This window comes from Camellia sinensis, chromosome 5 (assembly GCF_055761805.1).
Source record: "Camellia sinensis isolate YWXY chromosome 5, ASM5576180v1, whole genome shotgun sequence".
NCBI lineage: Eukaryota > Viridiplantae > Streptophyta > Magnoliopsida > Ericales > Theaceae > Camellia > Camellia sinensis.
The window spans coordinates 14,687,171-14,708,902 of record NC_138965.1 but is presented as its reverse complement, the minus strand read 5'-3'; the positions used below and the strand labels follow the sequence as shown (position 1 = coordinate 14,708,902).

At 35.0% G+C, this 21,732-nt stretch overlaps 1 protein-coding gene and 1 long non-coding RNA gene across 3 annotated transcripts; both read right to left on the bottom strand.

The window, feature by feature from the left end:
• Window positions 1–6,789: 6,789 nt before the first annotated feature.
• LOC114303826 (triosephosphate isomerase, chloroplastic-like) lies at window positions 6,790–16,768 on the bottom strand. Of its 2 annotated transcripts, none has more exons than XR_014329158.1 (9): window positions 16,307–16,685; window positions 15,001–15,027; window positions 13,366–13,435; window positions 10,864–10,987; window positions 9,956–10,040; window positions 9,665–9,797; window positions 9,374–9,547; window positions 7,992–8,345; window positions 6,790–7,131 (listed from the first exon to the last, which is right to left on the bottom strand). XR_014329158.1 is itself a non-coding variant. In XM_082868277.1 (9 exons), exons 1-9 carry the CDS (start codon window positions 16,523–16,525, stop codon window positions 7,075–7,077), a joined length of 972 nt encoding a protein of 323 aa, XP_082724403.1. In that variant the 5' UTR covers window positions 16,526–16,768; the 3' UTR covers window positions 6,790–7,074. The 2 variants fall into 2 exon arrangements, 1 of the variants encoding a protein (XP_082724403.1); XM_082868277.1 differs by having other exon boundaries at window positions 7,992–8,074; window positions 16,307–16,768.
• A 1,699-nt stretch (window positions 16,769–18,467) lies between these two features.
• Window positions 18,468–20,308, bottom strand: LOC145790445 (uncharacterized). The gene is made up of 2 exons (XR_014329157.1): window positions 19,833–20,308; window positions 18,468–19,663 (listed from the first exon to the last, which is right to left on the bottom strand). It is a non-coding gene; the product is annotated as an uncharacterized LOC145790445 (long non-coding RNA).
• Between the last annotated feature and the right edge of the window lie 1,424 nt (window positions 20,309–21,732).

Sequence of the window (21,732 nt, the reverse complement as noted above, 5' to 3'; positions counted from 1 at the left end):
GCCGAGGTCATCTTGATTAGGCCGAGGTTATCTCCGAAGATATCGGAATCCGAGATAAGCGGATAAAAGATAAAGGACAAGAGTCCTAGAATAAAGAGGAGACTTAGCCAAGATAAGGATAAAGTTCTTAGGGAATTTATCTTTATCTCTTGAGGAGTCCAAAGTAAGTACTAAATAGGAATCCATAGAAGTCAGGCTTCTATTGGGATTAGAATTGAGGAAACTATAAAAGAGAGGCACCCCCATGGGTCTAAGGTACGCAATTTTATGCTTTTGATATTCTGTCTAGTGAGTTAAGCACTATTGATTATCTTTGAGAGATATTGAGTACTGACTTGATCGTTGGAGTGCCCCCGGGTGGACGAACCACCGCCAGAATCTTCTCTTTCTGTTGCAGGTCAGCCAGGTACCATCTATTCTGCTGATGTTCTCTAGCTAGTTACTAAGCGGACAGTGTAATCAGAAAATCACTCACACACCAACCAAACATAGTATTAATATCTTTTCTCTTGAAAATGATCTAATATAAAACAAGTAATGTTACAAACTCAGAAAAATTGTCTAAAAAGAAAAATCAATAGTCTATAATTATTAGTCCACACTCCACTAATTTTAAATTTACACTACAGGCTCACTTTTTTCAGGATAATATGGGGTACATTTTTATGATCCATGATATTTCTTTAAAAATATAAAATAAGAAAATCAAACGGCCCACAAACACCCAATGCAACTTTATTCAGTACCCCCCAATGACCTACCAAACCAGAGGTCATTTTTAGTTAGCTGTATAAAATTGATAGGCACCACATTTCATTTCCTCCCCAAACAAACAAGAACTCTTGAATTGAATTTGTCCAAACCTTTTCCACCAACAAAGCTAAAGAAAAAAAGAAAAAAGAAAAAAAGAAGAAGAGAGACCATTTTGAGTGATGGGTTATTATGGAGGAGGATGCAAAACATGCTATGTGAATCCAGGTCCTCAGCCATACTCAGTTCTCCTAATCCTAGCATTGATCTCCATCTTTCTTCTCATCCAATGGCCAGCCTCTTCTGGTCCGACAGTTGTTGAAGAGACCAAGGCTAGCTTCAATTGGCTTCTTTTATTCCTACCAATAGCCTTACTCTTCGCGATTCTGTGCTTGTCGAGTTTCGATGGTTCGCGGCGGCCCTGCCCTAGGCCGCCGTGCAACCGCTGTTGTCGGCCCCGCTGCTATTGCCTCTAAGCTTGCGGCAGGTTTGTGGCAGCCCCACCTTGATGTTACTACTGCTGTTGGAATAAATATTGAATAAAACGGTGCACGTTGGGTAACTAATTATGTGTTTTGGTTGGTTCACTTATATTATATTGTAATTTGATGGTGTAAAAATTGTGGTGTGTTTATTATAGAAGAGATATGCTATATATCAATGGTGCAGTATCTTTCATTTTATGTTTATATATATATATATATATTTAAATTAGAGCCTATGATGAGAGAATTTTTCGTTGAATGAATTACTCTTAGAAAAATTCATAGACTTGTCATTAGAACAGATATTGTACATTGTTTGAATATTTGTTGTCTGAAATCTGATTTGGATCACACACAAAAAACAAAAAAACAAAAACAAGAAGAAGAAGAAATATGAATGGAATAGAAGGGTTTTTTTATTATTTATTTTTTTCTGTACAAATCTAAGATTTAGACGTAACATTACTATTATGTAATTATTTTATCCAGAGCCTATGATTATATATTTGAAAACAAGAAATATTAGCAAAAACAAGTATAAAGTAATTATAAAAATATAAAGGCGTCGCAAGACCCTGATTTTAGAATTGGTCATCCCGATCGAATCAACCGAGATCCTGAAGACAATAGCTCCCTTCCAACGCAAGAAGAAGAAGTTCACTTTAGAGCACACAATTGGCGAAAATTTAAATTTAAAAAAAAAAAAATCTAATTTCTTGCTCGCATTTCTCTCTATAATCAAAAATCATGTAGCCATTTGACAATAAACCCTAATCAAAAATCACGATTTGAAAACAAAAAAGTTCGATGAGCCTTTTTTTTAGTTTTAAAGATGATAGAGAACACTAGTCAAAAATCACGATTTGAATAAAGAAAAGTTTGCTTAAATTTTTTTTTTTTAAATTCAGAGGTACTTACTTAAATTCAGCTCATAACAAGGTAAAGGGTTACATGCATATGCACTTTTTTTTTTTTCTTTTTTTAATTTACATTAAATCACAAAATCACTTACACTAATATTTTTGTAATGTAATTACTTGCTTTATATTTAGCCAGAATGAGTATTGATTTCGATCAATTTTCTCCCCATGATATGAGAGGAAGATTCATGTAACAGGGTGGGCAACTCTGTTCACATGTCGTAGTAGTAGTGCGTGGGACATAGCATGTGAGTAGGAAAGTTAAATATGACAACGCCACTTTATCTACTTTACTAATCCTCCCAAAAACACCTCACTTCACTGTCCTTCCCTGTGGTCCCACTGCTACTGTTTCAAGCCTAGGAGGACCCCCCCTCACCAAAACATAAATTATTTGGACAAAAAAGGTCCCAACAACTTATTAGATAGATAGAGCCATAAATCCACACATTTTTTTTTTAAATAAGAAAGTTTTAAAATAATTATATTATAAGTAAAAAAAAAAAAGTGCTAATCTGACACAAAAGATTTGCACTAAGGTTAGGTTTGGTATTTTTTAAAAAAGTTAAAAAGTCACTATTTTATTTAAGTCACATCATCTCTTTATTACATCAGTTTAAACTTAACTCATATTTTATAAAAATTCAAAAAGTACACTTATTTAGTATATTCCAAACAGCTCCTAAGAATAATATTTCGTAGCTCGAAACATTATTGATCCGAATGGCTTGACTATCAAAAATAACGTCGTTTTAGATTTTTTTTTTCTTTTTCTTTTTCTTTTCCCCCTCTATTTGCTCTCTCAAACAGACAGAAAAAGAAGACTGAAGAAGAGAGAAGAGAGAAGAAGAAATGGATTTGCTCGCAGAAAAGGTGATGGCGTCGCCGGTGGGTGGAGGGGTGGAGTCATTCTCTCCCTTGAACTCTCCATCTTCATTGATTTGTTCATTTCTTGATTTATTTGTTTTGGTTTGTGGTTGTGGGTTTGATTTTTTGTTTTGATTTTTGGGTTTGATTTGTCTGGTTTTGGTTTTTGATTGGTTTTAGTTTTGGGGTTTTTTGATTTTTGGGTTTGATTTGTCTAGTTTTGATTTTTGGTTTATGGGTTTTAATTTTTGATTGGTTTTGGTTTTTGGATGATTTTTGAGTTTGTTTTTTTCTGAGTTTTGATTTTTAGGATTGATTTTTTATTTTTACCCATTTGTTGCCATACACTCAGTGAGCTGCCATTAGCCTCTCCTCTTCTTCATAGAGGGAGAGACAGAGAAGAGACAATGAAGAAAAATAGAGGAAGGAGGGAAAGGGGAGAGCGAGAGGGGTTGAAAAGTCAAATATCAAGCTACTCGAGCCACAAAAAACTCGAGCTACATAACAAAATTGTTGCGCTAAATACAAGAAAGACTTACGTCAAAGGAAAATGAGCCATAGCTCGAAAATCTTGGCTTGAAATTGGCTCGAATGTCGTTTTGGGCGTTTTGGGTGGTCTAACAGAGGAGAAAGAGGGAGAGAAGAAAGGAAGAAGAGAGAAGAAGAGAAAGAGGAGGTGAAGAGGGAATGGAGAGAAGAGAGGGCCCCTCTGCTTCTACCGTCGGTCGAGCCCCTCCGCTTCGTCGTAGCACCACCGCCGTCGCCTCCGATCCCGCCGAGCCCCTCCCCTTCGTCGCAGCACCACTGCCGTCGGCCGAGCCCCTCCCCTTTCTCCTTCCTCCTCCTTCCTTCTCTTCTCCCCCTGTGATTATGCCCCCTCCAGTCCTCCTCCTCCTCCTCCTTCATTCTTTTCTCCTTCTCTGCTTCTGAAATTGAATTCGAGCCAATTTCGAACTCAACAATACGAGCTACGTAGCAGTTCCGTACATCAAATACACAATAGACTTGTAGCATCATGAAATGAAATAATATTTTCACTGTTTAACTGAAACACAATTTTCGCTCTTTTTTTTTTTAGAAGTTACATAAGTGAAGAAATTATCAAGTCGTGTCACTGTTTGCAATAAGAAAAACGGTATAGTAATTGAATTTCTATATAATAAAATATTCATTTAGAATGTTGGCAGAATTGTATTTTTTTAATTATATGTCAGTGAGTATTTTGTTTTGAAATTAAGATATTACCAAAAATAAATAAAAATAAAGAGTCAGATCACAAACTAATTTTTTATTAAGAATACTCATAAAGTCCCACATCTTTTCTTTTTCTTTTCTTTTCTTTTTTTTTTTTTTTTTTGTTCCCCACTCATTATATTATGAGTAGGAAAGAAGTTACACAAGTGAAGAAATAATCAAAGGTCATGTCATTGTTTTGCAATAGGAAAAATAGTTACAAGAATAGAATTTTTATATTAAAAAAAATCATCCAAAATGTTGTGAGAATTGTATTTTTATTTTATTTTTTAAAATTTTATGTTACACTAGTGAGTATTTCATTTTGAAATTTTCAAAAAATAAAAAAAATAAAGAAAGAAAAAAAAGAAAGAAGAAGAATAGAGTCATATCACAAACCAATTTTTCATTTAAGAATAGCCACAAATACCAAAACAAATGTATAAACCAAAAAATAGACACTTATACATCGGCGAGTAATGTTACATTTATCGAATTTTAGTTTGCCAAATCGTTCGAATTTGTGCATGTCAATCGACAAGGCAATCATATAGCAACAAGAGTGACAGTCACGATTGACAAGGGTGACAATTGCGATTAACAAGGGTTGTACCGGACGATCGTCCAACATGTACCAATTCAAACAATTAAGACAAATTCAAATTTAATAGATGAACCATTTTTTACATTCACAGAACTATCTTACATTGACACAAAAAAAAAAAAAAAAAAAAAAAAAAAAAAAAAAAAAAAAAAAACATCCACCATTTACTTACCAAGTAAGCAAAAGGTTACAAACACAATATCTTTTTCTTTCTTATTTATTTATTTATTTATTTTGGCACATTAGATGAACATGACTTGTAACATAAAGTCAAAGTGTATATACATATATATATATATGCATATATATTTGGGTAAAAAAGAAAAAGAAAGATAAATTACACTTAACACCCATATATTTTATACACAAAATCACACTTTAACCCCTTTATTTTTTATTGTGATAATCAATTCCAACATTTCACACCACAGTTATTTTTCAATGGATCAGGACTTTCTTGACTGGGTAACACTGCAACTTGTCATTGACCATCACAACCGAAAATAGAGGTCCAAAGTAAAATTTTATGTAAAATGTTGGGTGCTAAGTGTAATTAACTCAAGAAAACCCAAAGGGAGAATTTCTTCAACTAATCTAACCTAAAAACCACTTCGGGTAAAATGAGGACCCATAAGAAACCAACAACAGAAGCACTGCCACCAAGACCGCAGCAACACCCCAAGGCGAGCCACTTCTTTGGTGGTGGTGCTCAGGCCGCGAAGACCAGAAGCCGAACGTCATCCCATTGGTTAGTCCTGAAAGCAAGATGAGGACCACCAATATGGGCAACAAGACAGGGAAGAACAGCTGGAACTTGCTCTTGGTGTGTTCCATGATCTGAGTCTTGTAGTTTGTATACTGGGAAAGTGACAAGAAGAAAATGACAATGGCGAAGACACTGAGCAACGGGAGTGGCGGGGCGGAGTTGGAGGCTGAGTAACTCATCTCTGTGTGTGTGTGTGTGTGTGTGTTTGGGGGGGGGGGGGGGGGGGGGGGGGTGTTGGTGGGGGGTGGGGTTGTGCATGAATGGTTTGTATAAGCAGTGAGAGAGTGACTGACTTTGCTTTACAATTTGGGCAGCTTTAGCATATATGCTTTGAGTATGGATTCTTCCTAACCAACTTTGTTTTTGGTCTAATGCCCACTCAAGGAGCTGATTCCAGTGTATGAAAGAAGTGTGCGAAACATGCATTTACTTGAATAGAAAGGTTTTCAACAAGTTACGAGAAAATAAGAATGTGTTATCTAAATTGCATTGAGTAGATAAAAAGGAAATCCCAAAATAAACAAATTTCATGAGAAAGTAAAAATTCTCATGTTTTTGCAAAAAATGCAAAGCCCTAATTTCTAAAAAAAAAAAAAAATCAATTATATGATTTCTACTAAAGCTCATCATTGGACTCAAAAGATCAGGCCCAGCGGACTTTAACTGGCCTGAACTGTATGAGGCTTGGGTTGCACCTAGGCCTAGGGTTTGTTTGCAGTGTAGCTCAGCCTGGCTACCTACCTACCTGTTGGCCAGTGAGAGGAGGCTCAATGGATTGCAAGGCAGACAAAATATATATATATATATATATATAGAAGGAAACAATATGGGAAACTGAAAATAAAAACCCCAAAAAAATAGCCTAAATCTCGGCCCATTGGGTTAGGCCTGCTGGCTAGCCCGCAAAAGCCCTCCTATTAGCTCATTTGGGCCAAGTCCTTTGAGTAGTGCTTGAGCCCAAGGTTTTGATAAACAGCCCAGCCCGTTAAAAAAGCCTGCTAGCTAAGCCCACGAGCGGGTTGGACATCATTTGTCTGGCCTGTTCTTTCTTGATGCTGACCCTTGATTTCTACTTTCTTGAATACTTTTCCTTTTCTTGCATGCCTAACACCAGAAAAAGAAGAAAAAAGAAGAGGGTAATATAACTCAAACCATGTTGGTCAGTTGTCAGAACATGCAGTGTCAAATTATCATTCTAATGAGCAAGTCAACATAGCATCAAATTAAACATCTATGCCATTATGTTGACAATTATTCAATACGTTAATATTTCTTGCTCAAACAAATGGCGCAACCAAATCAAAGCGAAATGATTGTGGCCGGGAAAATGTAAAATGATCAAAATCCTACCAAACTGAACTAGTTCAAATGCTTGTCATGTGACGCTTCCAACATAAAGGTGATTCCATAACCATTTATTTGCCCAGGTGCCAAAACCACCATGCATGATCATGCAGCAACCTTCTTGGAAGTTACAGAATTGACAATGGTCGCAAACTCGGGACCCTGCACCACATAAAATCAACTTTTGATCATGAATACACCAACACCTTTTGAGGGAATGAAATATCCCAAATCTTCTTTGTTTTTCCATGACAAACAAGGATTATACTTTCCACATTGTCAACAAGTAGCTGATATGAATATCAAAAAGTAGTTATCACCATCTTAACATCTTTTTTGTTTTTTTTTTTTAATAGGCTCCAAGGAATTGCTAACACCTAGGAAGTTTGGATCTCTGAATCTTGCAGGAAGCAAACTCCCAAGACCCAAGGCCTTATCACCAGACCAACCCCTTGGGGTTTCTATCTTAACATCTTTTTGTTTTTATTCCATACAATAACGACACAAAATACATACACCATGGCACAGTTTATATATATGTTGGTATGCTAAAATAATGTCTACTGAAATATGTATATAACATTTTCCTTTACTAATGATGATAGAAATCTTTTCCACCCTAACATTAACATGCACGCTCACAGGACAAAGAGTCAATTGAAAATGCAGATATCCTAGTGTCCGATTCACAGTTTATAGATAATCTTCTGAATATATTTTATTTTAATCAACATGGAAAGACCAATCATATGATACAGTGCATAAAGGATTTATAGTCTCGTTTGGGAACCCTCATTTTTAGTTAAAAAGCCAAAAAGTTACTAAATTAGCCAAAAAGCCAACAACCCATACTAAAAAGTCAAAGATTCTCTTTTCTCTTTACTTTTTGCACATCTTTTCGTAAAAAGCTAAAAAGTCATCCCAAACATACTAATTTTTTTTAGCTCATATTTTAGCCAAATAGTCAAAAAGTTACTAAATTAGCCTGTTCCCAAACGAGGCCTATTGATTACATATAATACCTTCAAGGAAGCACCGCCTACGAGAAATCCATCAATATCTTCTTGTTTTGCAAGCTCAGCACAGTTGCCACCATTTACAGATCCTGCAGAACAAATTTGATTTCTGATTAGTGATTATGAGCAAAACAACTAATGCTAAATCTTGAATTCTTATTCAGACAAATAGAGCTTGTAAGGACAATATGGAGGGCACAAATTGCAGAGTTCATAATCATCGGTAAGTACATAATACTCGCTGACATGATTGGAAATGAAGTCTGTCATTAGAGAGAGAGAGAGAGAGAGAGAGGGGATGGGCAATGAGAACAGTACGCGCATCAGAGTTGCTCCCCGTTAGTCCTTGTGTGTGTGCGTCTTCAAAAAAGAGTACAAAATAATATTTATCAGCCTACGCAGATTGCATGGAATGGAGGCCAAGCAGTTATTGGCATGATGAGTCTAATATGGGAAGGCAGCGAGTATGCTTTTTTTTTTTTTTTTCTGATCAGCAAAATGGCAAAAACTTTATTGATGAAAGAAAGCAATGTACAAGGCCACTAATAACAAACATCAATAAAGGAAAAGGAGAGTTCTCCAAGCATCAAAGCAAGCAAAACCATCCTAACTAGGTTGGCACCGTTAAGCAAGCACAATCATTTGCAAGCGCTACACTGAGGGTGATGAGTAACCAACCGAAAACACAAACAAGGGAACAAGCACAAACAAAAAGAAATACAACACAGAAGCCCGGTTCTCTTCTGCAGCCAAACAGAGAAGAAAACAAAACAACCCCACCAACTATATCTCCACCTTTCATGTGTTCAAGCACCAGCCATCCAGGAAAGGTTCATAACTTGGGAAGACAATAGCAAGAAAAAACCACACCCACCCCAGACATTAATGCAGACAGTGCCGAAGAAGCTCCAGGTTATGGATAATGTCATTCACCAAGCATGCTTTGTCCTATTAAATTTTCATGCTTTAATTATCAAGCTGACGGTCTAATAAGTGCATAACTGGTTTTATGTTCTGATGAAGCATATTGGTGTGGATCAAATTCCACGAGGCCTCTAACCAATCTTCAACTTTGTTACTTTAAAAGAAAAAAAAAGTCGTGTGTTGTGTATATATCTCAAGCAACTCAAGAGGAAACCATTATTGACCATATTGCACCTCTCAACCTCATGTTCAGAGAATCTTATTATCATTCTTCCCAGTTCAAGTATGTAAGTAATATCACAGAGTAATATCACAGAGTGGATTATGACATGAATGCTTCAAAAAATGAAGGCTGTGAGATCTTTCTTTATATCTTTTAATATAGGACCAAACAATATATCACAAACAGCGAACTGCAAAAGAATAATTACATGATTATACAGATAATATAAAAAGAAGAATACCTCCATAGATAACACGTGTCTTAGAAGCAACTTCTGCTGAAACATTCTTTCTTAGCCAATCACGAACAGCTACATGTACTTCCTGAGCTTGTTGAGGTGAGGCCACTTTACCAGTTCCAATTGCCCATACAGGTTCATAAGCAATTACTACATTATCCCAACTGGGAACAGCATCTGCATATCATGGACAATGATTTACATGTGAAAAGATGGAAGACCCGTTTCTGGTTCACAATAAAATCCCATAGTCGATGAATTTCTGAGAAAATAAACACAACCAAGGAACCTTACCTGCAAAAGCCTTCATTTGTTGAAAACAAACATCGAAAGTTTTTCCTTCTTCTCTCTCATTTAATAGTTCTCCAATGCAGGCTATAACTCCAAGACCCTCACTCAAGGCATAAGCAGCCTTCTTTCCTATAAACTGAAAGTCGAGCGTTTCAGTCAAGTACTAAATACATCGTACATGGCCTCGATTTGTCATAAAATACAATTAATAACCCAATGACAAAATCCACACAAAACTTCTGCATCATTTTATCTTTTGGAAGTTCCAGAAGTAGAAATTTGATAAACAATTACCTGGTCATCTTCTCCAATAACGTGTCTCCTCTCAGAATGCCCAAGAACAACCCACTTGCAGCCAATATCTTTCAATTGTTCCACACTGCAAACAGAAAATGTGAATTTGTTAATTGAGTGAAATTACAAAATTTTAACATAGGCACAAAAGCAACCTTATCTTCCACGGCCTAGGAGAACATGAAAAAGGAACACAATAAAAGAAAGATCGACAACAAAACAAGGGTCATATCCAGCTCATAACTTCAGGAAATAAAGTCGTGTAAAGATGACCGTGCAGTTTCCACTGCATATCATTACACACTAAAATGGTATCCCAACAGCCTAAGACCCCAGACCTTATTCGTTAAAGATTCTCAATCCTGAACTCAAACTGATAAAATAATCTGTATTGTCCAAAACAATGCTGCCTCAATTACAAACTGGGGACCCAGAAAATAATTAGCCATGCAATCCAAGCCCATATAATTGTTGAATTGATAAGCACACAGAGACATGGAATAAAAAACAAGGAAAATGAAGTTAGACAAGCTGGCTGAGCATATTCAAAATAAACTTCTAAGAATGTGGGTAATATTATTATCACCAATTGTGAATAAAAAAGAAAAGAAACAAAAAAAAAAAAGTTTGCAGGGGTTATATTTACTTATCATGTTGATAACTGGACCATTAAACATCTTTTACGTCAACCTTCAATAAATTTCCAAACCAACAGCACACTTCTCTAGGGTGAAGCAAAATACATTACATAAATTGAATTTTATTATAAAGGTAGACCGTATTAAAGAAACTCTTTCAACTCAACTCAGGTAAGTCTTACGCCAAGGAAGACTTTTTCTGACTCAAATGGAAACATACAATGGCAAGTGCGGTCAATATTTTCATTCATCAAGAAGAAACAAACTAACCTGATTTCTCCAGTGAAAGCCCCACCTTTTCCGATCCACGAATTTTGAGCAGCTATCTCAATCCGATCTGTCAATGAGTTCTTTACTTGATCAATGTAAACAAAGGGAGGCGCAACAACAACATCTGTTCAACCAAATAGAATAGAGATTTAGATATTTTCTGAAATTTAAAGCTGATAATCAAAGTAACGGGGACCAAATGACTTCTACAACTTTTTATATTCTTTAAAAATAAAAACAAAAGTAAAAAGACTTCTACAACTTCTAGAATAACATGATGTACATACAAAAACTTCTAAATTTATATACTACTTAGAATCTATGAAGCGGACATGCTAGGGACACTTGGGAGGGGTGGCCATCGGCCCGATGGACCGCTCATCCCAAGCCGATATTTTTAGGGTTTAGGAAAATTATTTTGCCCATAGAGCCGGATTGAGCTCGTATTTAGTGCCCATTGAATATTTAGACTGGACTTTGGCCAAAGAGTTGGAATTTTTACCAGCCAATCCCAATAATTGAATCTATTACCTATTAGGTCCTAAGTTTCTAGTTCATGCACCAAGAAGTCCAGTTATATTTTTTTATCCTGATTTTGCCCCTGCTACCAGCTGGTAAAAATCCCTATTTAAATCATCCCAAACACTCTCTAAATCTTTAATTATTTATAATATTTATTAGTCATTAATTTTTTCAATTTGTATTAACTTCTCTCTTGATCATTTTCCCAAAACTCTTCTTCTTTCTCATCTCTCTCCCTCTCTCTAGAAAATACCACCATTGTAGCTATGGCCATGGCCATCCACTGCAACCACCATCGTCGTCCGTCACTAACCACCGCCACCTCCACAGGTCACCGCCACCACCTTCACTGGCCACTACCACCACCATTGTTCACCAACCATCTTCACTGTCGCCGATCTATACTTCACCATTTCTCAACCGTTTGACTCGCTCGCCTAACATTGTCGTCTTCCTTCCCCTTTGCCATTACCATCACTCTTTCTCCATCCTCCATCATTCATCTGCCATCACCGTCGTTCTTCTTCAATCATCAATCCACCATCTTCATGTCGAACTTCACCAATAGCTTCAAATCTAGTTGTTTTCAATGCCGATCTACCATCTTCGGCGCCAATCTAGTACTTTACATAGCCACCGATGAGATCGAGACTTTTTCTACAGTGTGTTGGTGAAGATCTACATTTGTAAAACATGTTGAACTAATCTGATGAATTTATCACTTAATTCAGTGATAAATTTATCATTGATTTGTTTAATATTTTGTGGATTGCTGCTGCTGGAATTTTGATATTAATACAATGATAAATTTATCATTGATTTTTGTTCATGTTATATTTATCACCTCCCTCTTCCTCACTCCCTCTCTCTCTTTTTATTTCTCTTAAACCAAATCTACTGTATCAGTGATAAATGTATCTCTGATATATTTCTTTGAATCTTGTGTTGATTTGTGACGATGATGACGAGATTTTTTTTTTTTTTATAATCTTTTAACAAACAACTAGTGAGAATTTATCAGTGAATGTGTTTATCACTGCTAAATTTATTACTGAATATGTCTTTGAATCTTGTGTTAATTTGTGATAATGATGATGAGATTTTCTTTTTGTAATTTTTTAACAAATAGTTAGTGATAAATTTATCATTTTTTCACTAGAGAGAGATGAATATGAAGTATGATTAATCTATCAGTGATAAATTTATTATTGATTTGTTGAATATGCTATATATTGTTGTTGATTTTTTTAAAATAACTATTAATCTATATTTAATATATATTTTTAAAATAACTATTAATATATATATATAGATATATATTATTGCTCTTCAAGGCGCTCCTAACCTAAGAATCTTCTATCGGCTCACGCTTCCTCGCTCTCGCCCCTGTTCCCACTTCGTGCAACTAAGGTACAAGCCCAACCCCTAAGGACCCATTTTCTTTTTTTTTTTATTATTATTTTTTCACCAGAATAACATACCAAGGTTGATGAATTTGATAACAATAAATATTTGACTAAGAATAAATATAAAATATTAAAAAATATGACATACAATAATTATATAAAATTGTATGCTTTGCACGTGCCCCCGACGTATCGTATACTACATTTTTGAAATTTTGCGTGTTCGCATGTCCTTATTGAGTTTGTGTCATGTCACGTGTCCTATTTTGTGTCCGTGCTTCTTAGCTTAGAGTTTGCAATTTTGCATTGTTTTTGACAATTTATAAGAACTAGATACTATGACAATGTACTTGAATGACGTTGATCTCTATATACATAACGTAAATTAAAGAATATTATGTAAATTAAAGAATCAACCTATATAACGGATTATGAGAAAATACATATACTTCAATCAAACTCAAGTCCAAGAGGCTTAGGCCCAATAAGATGCTTGCCTCCTAACTGAAGTATATGATACCACAAATAACTAAGTACACTGAAGATATTATCTGGAAGCAAAACAATGACTCACCAACATCAGGCTCCAACTTTGCTCCATTCAAGTCAGAGACAAGCTTACTAATAGACTCTTTTGTCCCATTCTAAATAAAAAAATAAAAGAATAGTCAATAAAATTAAAAAGAATAAAATGCCTGTACTGCTTACAATTTCCAACAGCACGGTAAGTAAAACAGTGTAAAAACAAAGTTCGTAAAGTGTATGGCACAAAAACATTGAAATATATGCACGAGTAACACTACAATACTCAAAAGTTGCAGAGCGTAGTGAATACAATATAATCTGTGGATTAACACTTTCAAAATCTTGGAACGAAGTTGAAACCAGATCAAATGGATGGAAAGTTCCAAATGAAAACAACAACATACATCACTATTATTGCACTATTTCAATTTGAGGGACCAAGGAAAAGTACACTGACATAGTTATTACATAAGAGTCATACTAATAAAGAAATAATGAGCTTATTTTCTTGTTCTCTTTTAGTCCTTAGTTCTACCTATTTTTTCTATACTATATTCTCCGAACCTTATCTTCCAATAAATACTCCAAGATACTGAAACCACATTTTTTTTGTGATAGCTCATGATTAGGAACCTTCAAACCTATTAAAAATAGACTGAAGAAAGAAAGTTAGTGTGGTTATTGTTTTTACAAATTCTTTTGAAACTCCTCAATTTCATCATCCCAAATGAAGAGCAACAGAGAAACTGAAAAAAAAGGAAACCAACTATCCCAGACATAATGTTGAGTAAATCCACTTCTCAACATTAAACAAGCCCCCCAAGTTGCTAAAAGAAATTTAAGAACAAGAAGAAGAAATTCTCCCTCATGAAGGCTCCTTCTAAGTTGAAAGGAATGGACACCCATCATCGAGTAAAAAGGGTAGACGGCCAAATGCAGACTCTAAACATTCCCCATAAGTTCAATACATAAGCAAGTAAGAGTTCTTAAATTAATGAGATATTATGGTGCCAACACATTTCACTCGCCAAAAAAGAAAAGAAAGGAAATGAAACAAAATTACTTAATTGGCAAACCCGTTGACCACATTTATTATTTCTTGGTGAAATAGCAGATGTTTGGGCTGTTACACCTGAAGGTTCACATTATCCTATTCGGACCATTCAAGTTAAGTTTCTCAAATGAATCCTTTTATAAGCTTTCTTTGGTGTGTAAAAATGACAGGGCTCCTAATTTTTGGAAGAGTACAATGTCATTCTGTGAGTTGCAAAATTCTCTTGCTTATATCCAATAATATCTTAAATAAACTTATATAATGGGTAAGGTGATAATTTAAAAATTGTTTCTATGGAAGTATCATGACTTGCAAATCTCAGTATGCCCAGGTTAATTTCTTTCTAGATATCTAGATTGGCATCTAAGTGGCTGTCCGAAAACCATTACGAAAATTGTTAAGCCTGTGCAATGATAAAGGTTAGGCAGCTACATTGTTATCTTCTATTTTATATTTTGGTTGAATTAAACACACTTTACTCCTTGGTTTACGTTCATCAGAAACCCTTCTCAAGATCTAGCAATAAAGTACCCACTAGCCACAAAAATAATAATGCGGAATCACATTAACCATAAATGAGATATAGACTATTCTTTTATGACAGCAATGAGAGGAAAAAAAATTACTTACACACTTCCAGTTTCCACCAACAAAAAACTGCACGGCAAAGGAAAGGCAAATAATCAAACTTTGAACAAATAAATATGTAACATGTAAGAAAAAAAAAGAAGCAACATTAGGGAGTAACTGACTGAAGAACCAGGAGAGAACTCATGGCCATTATAGTACGATTTGCATTTTGCAGAGCAAGCCCACTTCAAACTTTTTTTAGTTAATCGGGTCAAATGAGAACGGCCAACGCAAGTAGTTATAAGAGTGAAGTAAATGCATCCTGATGTGATAACAACCCCAATGAATCTACTATCTCCATAGAAAACAACTCTGGGGTAACTTGGTGTTGGCCCCAGTGGTTAGGGCTGGTTCATCAGTTCGGGGGTTCAACGCCCGACAATCCTCCCACCTCCTCCTTAGGTATACTGGGATATAAATGAAGTTCTCGCATGTGTATATATGGCTACATAACCTGTAGTTTGACAATTTTTTATGCTTAGTTGATTCAGTTTTTAGCAATTGAGGACAATGTTACAGCCAGATATACCGAAGTTGTTGCAGCCAGAGAAAAAGTGTTGTTTCATTGACTGAATTGAGTGGGCTGGGCTTCCAAAACAGAATTAAAAGGTGCAAGTTATTAATACAGTTGACTGGAATTACCAACCTTAAGACCCTTTGGAAACAACTAGATAGCTCTCACACTAATGCAGCCAACCCAATTCATTTTGAAATAGTATATTTTATCTTCTAGCCTCTTACTCGTCAAGTCAAGTCAAAGTCGGGCCACATATTTGTTTTCCTAACACCAAAACAACCCATGTAAAGGAAAACAATCTTTTAAAAAGTTCTTTCCTTTCATCTTCTCATATTATTGTAGTTCACTATTTCCATTCATCAGGCATTTACAAATTACAAATTACATTAATCTGTTATATTATATGTATTACCTTATTGAATAAATGTCAATCAAATAACATAAACAGATTTATTAAACACATACTGATTTGGCAACCTTCAGTTTTAGTATAAAAAAATATATATATATAAAAAAATCAAAAAATCTTTATAAGTTATTTCATCACTTTCTCTAATTTTTTTACACAATTTTTCATAAAAAATTAAAAAATTATTAAAATAACTTGTACCCATATTCGCTTTGCCCCCTCAAAAGCATTACACTAGTGTTACTTTAAGCCATGAACTATCAATTTGAATTTTTTTTCCCCTTAAGTTTAATTGGAAGGCATTAATGTTAGATCTAAAAATAATTTTTAAAAAAAAAATATGAATTGAAAATGAATAAGGAATGGAAGTAAGTAAGCACCTTTCCAGAACCGGCCATGGTGGCTAGGCTTCTGCAACCTGGCCTGGAAGAGGAGAGGGGGAGGTGTTGGAAGAGAGAGTGAGTGGAGGAAGAGAAAGAGAGAGACTGGTCGAGGTTGGAGGAAGATCGTCGGAGTCCAGAGAAGTGAGGGCAAGAATAGGATGTTGTGGATTTGGGACCCCAAGGTTGCGATGCCAGAGATGTGGGCGCGACCGCCATTGCAGGGCTCAAGCTTCAACACCAACTACTACTGCTGCTGCTGCTATCTCTCTCTCTCTAAGACTAAGTTCTAGCTGAACATTTTTGTGGCGTAGTGCGTTGTGGTAATCAATTGGTTTAGTTGTACCAAAACCATGAAGAAGACATCACGCCTACTTGCGGCGCGTTAACTCCACGCCCCATTGTTTTTATCGTACAAAATCAAAATAACAATGATTCATCCCCTTTTTCTCCCACCCCTTTGACCCCCTCTCTCTTTCATTGGTTATATTTTCTTTTTCTTTTTCTTTTTTTTCCTGCTCCTCCAATCACCACCTGCCACGTGGCAAGGGGGTGAGGGGTGACTCCCAAAAGGGGGTCCCAAGCATTATTCAAATCAAAATTGCCGTACATATATACACGTAAAATATTTAGGGTGTGTTTAGTTTGTATTTGTAGAGTAATTTTTGAGATAAAAAGTACGAAAATTTATTTGGTTTATTTTTTTCAGAAATGATTTTGAAAAATTATTTTGATGAAAGAGTTTAAAAAAAAGTGATTGATTTGATATGTATGAGAGAGAATGATTTTGGAAAGTAGGTAACCAAACAAAATTTTGAAATTTTTTTTTAAAAAATTTGTTTAGTTTAATTACTCTTGAAAATTTATTTGTAAAAAAATTTTTCCAAATTTTTTTTTGAAAAACAAACCAAACAAGGCCGTAGTCTCTCGTTTTATTTTTATTATTTTACAATAGGAAAATGATTTTCCCCCCGAATTTTGTACTCTCGAATCCCCTGACTACCCAAAACGATGTCGTTTTGAACTGTTTCTTTTTTTTCTTCTTATGCAATCTGAAAGTCTGAAACAGAGGAAGAGAAGAGAGAAAAAGAGAGGAGAAAAGAAATAGGAAGGCAAGAGGAAATAGAGGGGTAGAGGGAATGGAGAGAGAGAGAGAGAGGGCCCCTCCGTTTCCGCTGATTGATCGCAGATTGCCCGGCCGATCGTCGCAGCTCGTTGTCGATCGTCGTAGCCCCGCCTTCGCCTCCGCCTCTGCCCGTTGTCGCCTCCGCCTCTGCCTCTTTCTTCTTCTGCTTCTCATCTTCTTTCTTCTTTTTCTTTCTGCTTTTCATCTTCTTTCTTTCATTTTCTTTCTTCTTCTTATTCTTTTCTGATTGAAAAAAAAAAAAATCAAAACGACGAAACGACGTCATTTTGAGTTCGGGGGATTCGGAGGAAGAAATGATTCGAGCTACGTAGCATAATTGTTTACAATATTAATCTCTCTTTAAAAATTAAATAATAAAGTAATATAAATTTATTATTGTGTCCTTCTTTTAAATTCAATAATAGTATAAAAAGTATAATTATGATAATTAATATTTTCAAAAAGATATACTATCAAAGAGAAATTTTGAAAAATTAATATTTTTAAAATTTAATAATTGTACAATAAAAGAAAAAGTTAGATTTCCAAAAGAGTAATTTACTATTTACAAAAAAAAATATATAAAAAAAAATAAAGAGAGTAATGCGATAATATATAGTAATTTTTTGATTTTTTAACTAAAATATATAATTGCCAAACAAACCCTTAAAGCCTTGTTTGGCAAAGGCTATTTTGAGGCTTTTTGGGCTAAAATTCACAAAAGCACAAAATAGGTTAAAATAGTCAATAAGACAAAATGTCACATTAAATCCATAATCATTTTATTTTTTTTCTCACAAACATCACATCCAACTACAAAATCTAATCATCTACCCAAACACAAAAAATTTAACATACTAAAATAGTTAAAAACTAAAATAACTTACTAAAGTAGTTAACATTTCAAACACCCACTATAAGTTTACTTATAACTAAGTGCTCGAACCGTTAGTTGCTGTTGAAAATTCTTAGGCACTTTTCCCTATTGCGATGTTTTCTTTGGGATTGTATCTCATATTTGCCATATTCTAAGAATTTTCTTTTTGAGAACAAGTAAATCATCATCATATATTAGAAACAAAGAAATCATACAACTAGTACCAACAAACAACCATAAGCAAATAAACACAACAAAGTTAGGACAAATACAGAAAAACCAAGCCCCACAAACAAACTTCTAACCATCACTCAAACTCTGGGCACAAAATACATGGCACAGCGGCAGTCGAAAGAGACTGAGATTGTCGTAGTAATCTTCAATCCAATACTCTCTCTTGTGCTTACCATATGCATGAGCAAATGATGGTTGGCTTGACCTTGAGTTGCGCTTTCTAGGAGCCCGGCTTTTCCTAACGCCTCCAAAATCTGGGGTAGAGGTGGGCACAATGGACCTTGAGCTACGCTGTCGAGGCGCATAGATTCTTTTACAACCTTCAGCACAAAAAATCATAAAAGACTTAGGATTAGGATCAAGAAACAACGATGTTTTCGGGTCCGGTGGTGACAAGATGTCGTGATTAGCTTGCGAAAGTGGGGATAACAAAAAAGAGGAATTGACAATAGAAATAGATGAAGGGTGTGTTAAAGGTGACACTGCACTTGTAGGAATCCCCTCCTTATCAATTTGCATATTGGAGATGGAATGCCTTTGAAGCTAGATATCAACAACCGACAAACTTCGTCAGTGTAAAAATTGAAATGAGCCACTAATTTGCAAATTTTGGCACAACTTTGAATCAATGAGAAGGTAGTTCTTGCAAAGACACACTTTAGGCCTTCACTTGGCCTCTATTGCAAATTTAACACCCCTCAATGGACCCTGGTTCCTTCTGTATTCATTAGCACATACCTCACTAGACAAGTTAACATTGCCTCCACCATATCCACTATCGCAATTAGTAGAGTAGGGCGACCTCTTAGAAGAACCACCCAGACTAGAACCAACACCAATATGTGAAGACTTAGGCAAATCATGGCACGTCATTGAGGGAGAGTCAGTCTTATAGTCCGCTTCATTGAAACCCATGGAATTTTTAAATTAGGTCAGAGCAGAATCCTAATCAAACGGAAAGTCATCTTCAAGAGAATCCTTGATCAAAGCAATGTCTAGAGGATTCAAGAATTTGAACACATCAGAAGGCAAAAAACCTTTGGTCTTAGCCTGCAAGACCTACCATTCCATGACTATACCTTTACCTTTATCTTCCTTTGATGAGCGTCGGACGATTGACCTAGATGTAAGGTGGAAACTTTTATTCAACATGAATGAATCCAGCCAATACGACAAAAGAAAAACTCAAGGAACTGACATACACCCCAAACACAAATAACGAAAAAAAAGCCAATATAACCGAAAAAACCAAGCAAATACAGTTGATACCCAGATCAAGACTAACACACCGTAACAGGAAATACCCACGTCGAAACAAACCTGTGGGTCGTTGGATCAGAAAAACCATTAAAAGGCGTCAGAAAAATGCCCACATCGCAGTAGGAGAGGGGAAGATCAAATCTAAACCGAAAAAAAGAGCCAAAATAGCTCAAAGCATAACCGGCGAACCCTTCCTCCCCTCGTCGGAAATCACTTGTCACCGAAGTTGATGCCGCAAATCGCATCGAGAATCGCGGCGAAAATCGCCTAGAACCTTCCCGAGTAATCCATATTGTAAGAATGGATAAACATGTTCCCATTCATAGTGGACTTTCCATTATAATCCACTTTCTACTCGATCTAAGTTGTTTAATCTACTAGGAGATCAATTGCTAGCTCGTCGACCCCATCACATGTTCCATTCAGCCGACTTACTACCGTGCAATGAGGTAGCTCGAATTTCACCTCTAACAAATTAGGATAGGGTTTGCAAGAAAGGATGAAAGGAAAGATGAAAGAGACAACGAAGAGAATATTTTGATAATTTACCACCCCCAAAAAACTGTTATTGTTTGTAATAATTTTACATACTTCCATTTCCATGGCAATTATTTTTTATTCCCCACTCTTTTGTAATTACTTCTAATCTTCCTATTTATCTGCATTTTGTCCAAATTTTTAATTATGAATATATATATATATATATATATATATATTAATTGAGTAGTGCTATACAACATAAATTGAATATAATTTTTTTAAATTGAATTTATCTTTTATGATCTTATTTCAAATTAAAATATTCATTTTTATCACTTATAATTCTAAAACTATTATTGTCACATTATTTTAAGTATACTTTTTGTTTAAAAATTTTATTATGAATTAATTTTTGTTTATATTATTTAGAATCTTATTAATGAGTGTCCTAAATACATTAGTTAGCAAATTTAAAATTGATATACATGCCTTATAACATGTATTATCATGAGTGTAAAATTATTTCAAACTAGTAATACTCTCATTAACAAAATTTTATTTTCTATCTGCTAGGCATAAATAAATGGCAAATATTAACAAATATTGTGAAACATTGTTTAATATTTGAATTTGTGTAAAAATTACTTTTAAAATAGTTAAAATATTTTTTAAAAAAATTAATTCAATGAAAAGTGTTTTGATATTTGCAACACACACACACACACACACACACACACACAAAAAGAAGAAGAAGAAAGTATTGTATTCTTTATATATGTCCTTTATTTAGACTATAAAAACTTGGGAAAATTACTTATAAATCCTATTTAGGGAAATGTTACTCCATTTAGTCCTGGATGTTTTACTAAACCATTTAGTCCCTTTTGTATTTTTGGTATGTTGTTATGTTTGTATTATTGAGATTTGTTCGACTTGTTTGCCCTTGGTTTTGAATTTCAAACAGATTTTTTGGTGTTTTGTGGATAAGGCAAAGTTTTAACATTATTATTTTTCTGGGAGAGGGGTAAACGTGGCTCTTTTTGGAAATTGTTGATGTTTACTTAGTTGATGTTTTTTGTGCCTAATGTGTGTTGGTGTGTATTTGTGTTCCCTAATAGTTTGTGGTGTTTATTGGGCTGACGTCCTTTGCGGCTCACTCAGGTTGGTGTTATTCAATTCTTCAGTTATTTATTTTGTGATGTTTGTTCGGTTGTCGATTTGGGGTGTGTGTTGCATCTTCGAGTGTATGATGTTTTCTGGTGGATGTGGTTTTGTGTTTGATTTGTTGTTTTTGTTTTCCGTTGTCGGGGGTTAGAACGTATATACAATTTTCTAAAGATTATGAAGTTGTAACATTGCTTCACACATGATGTGTATGTTTCGTTTTTCAATTTCAAACAAAAAACAGTGGCTAAAATTTGATGTTACATTGTGGTACACATGTAATGT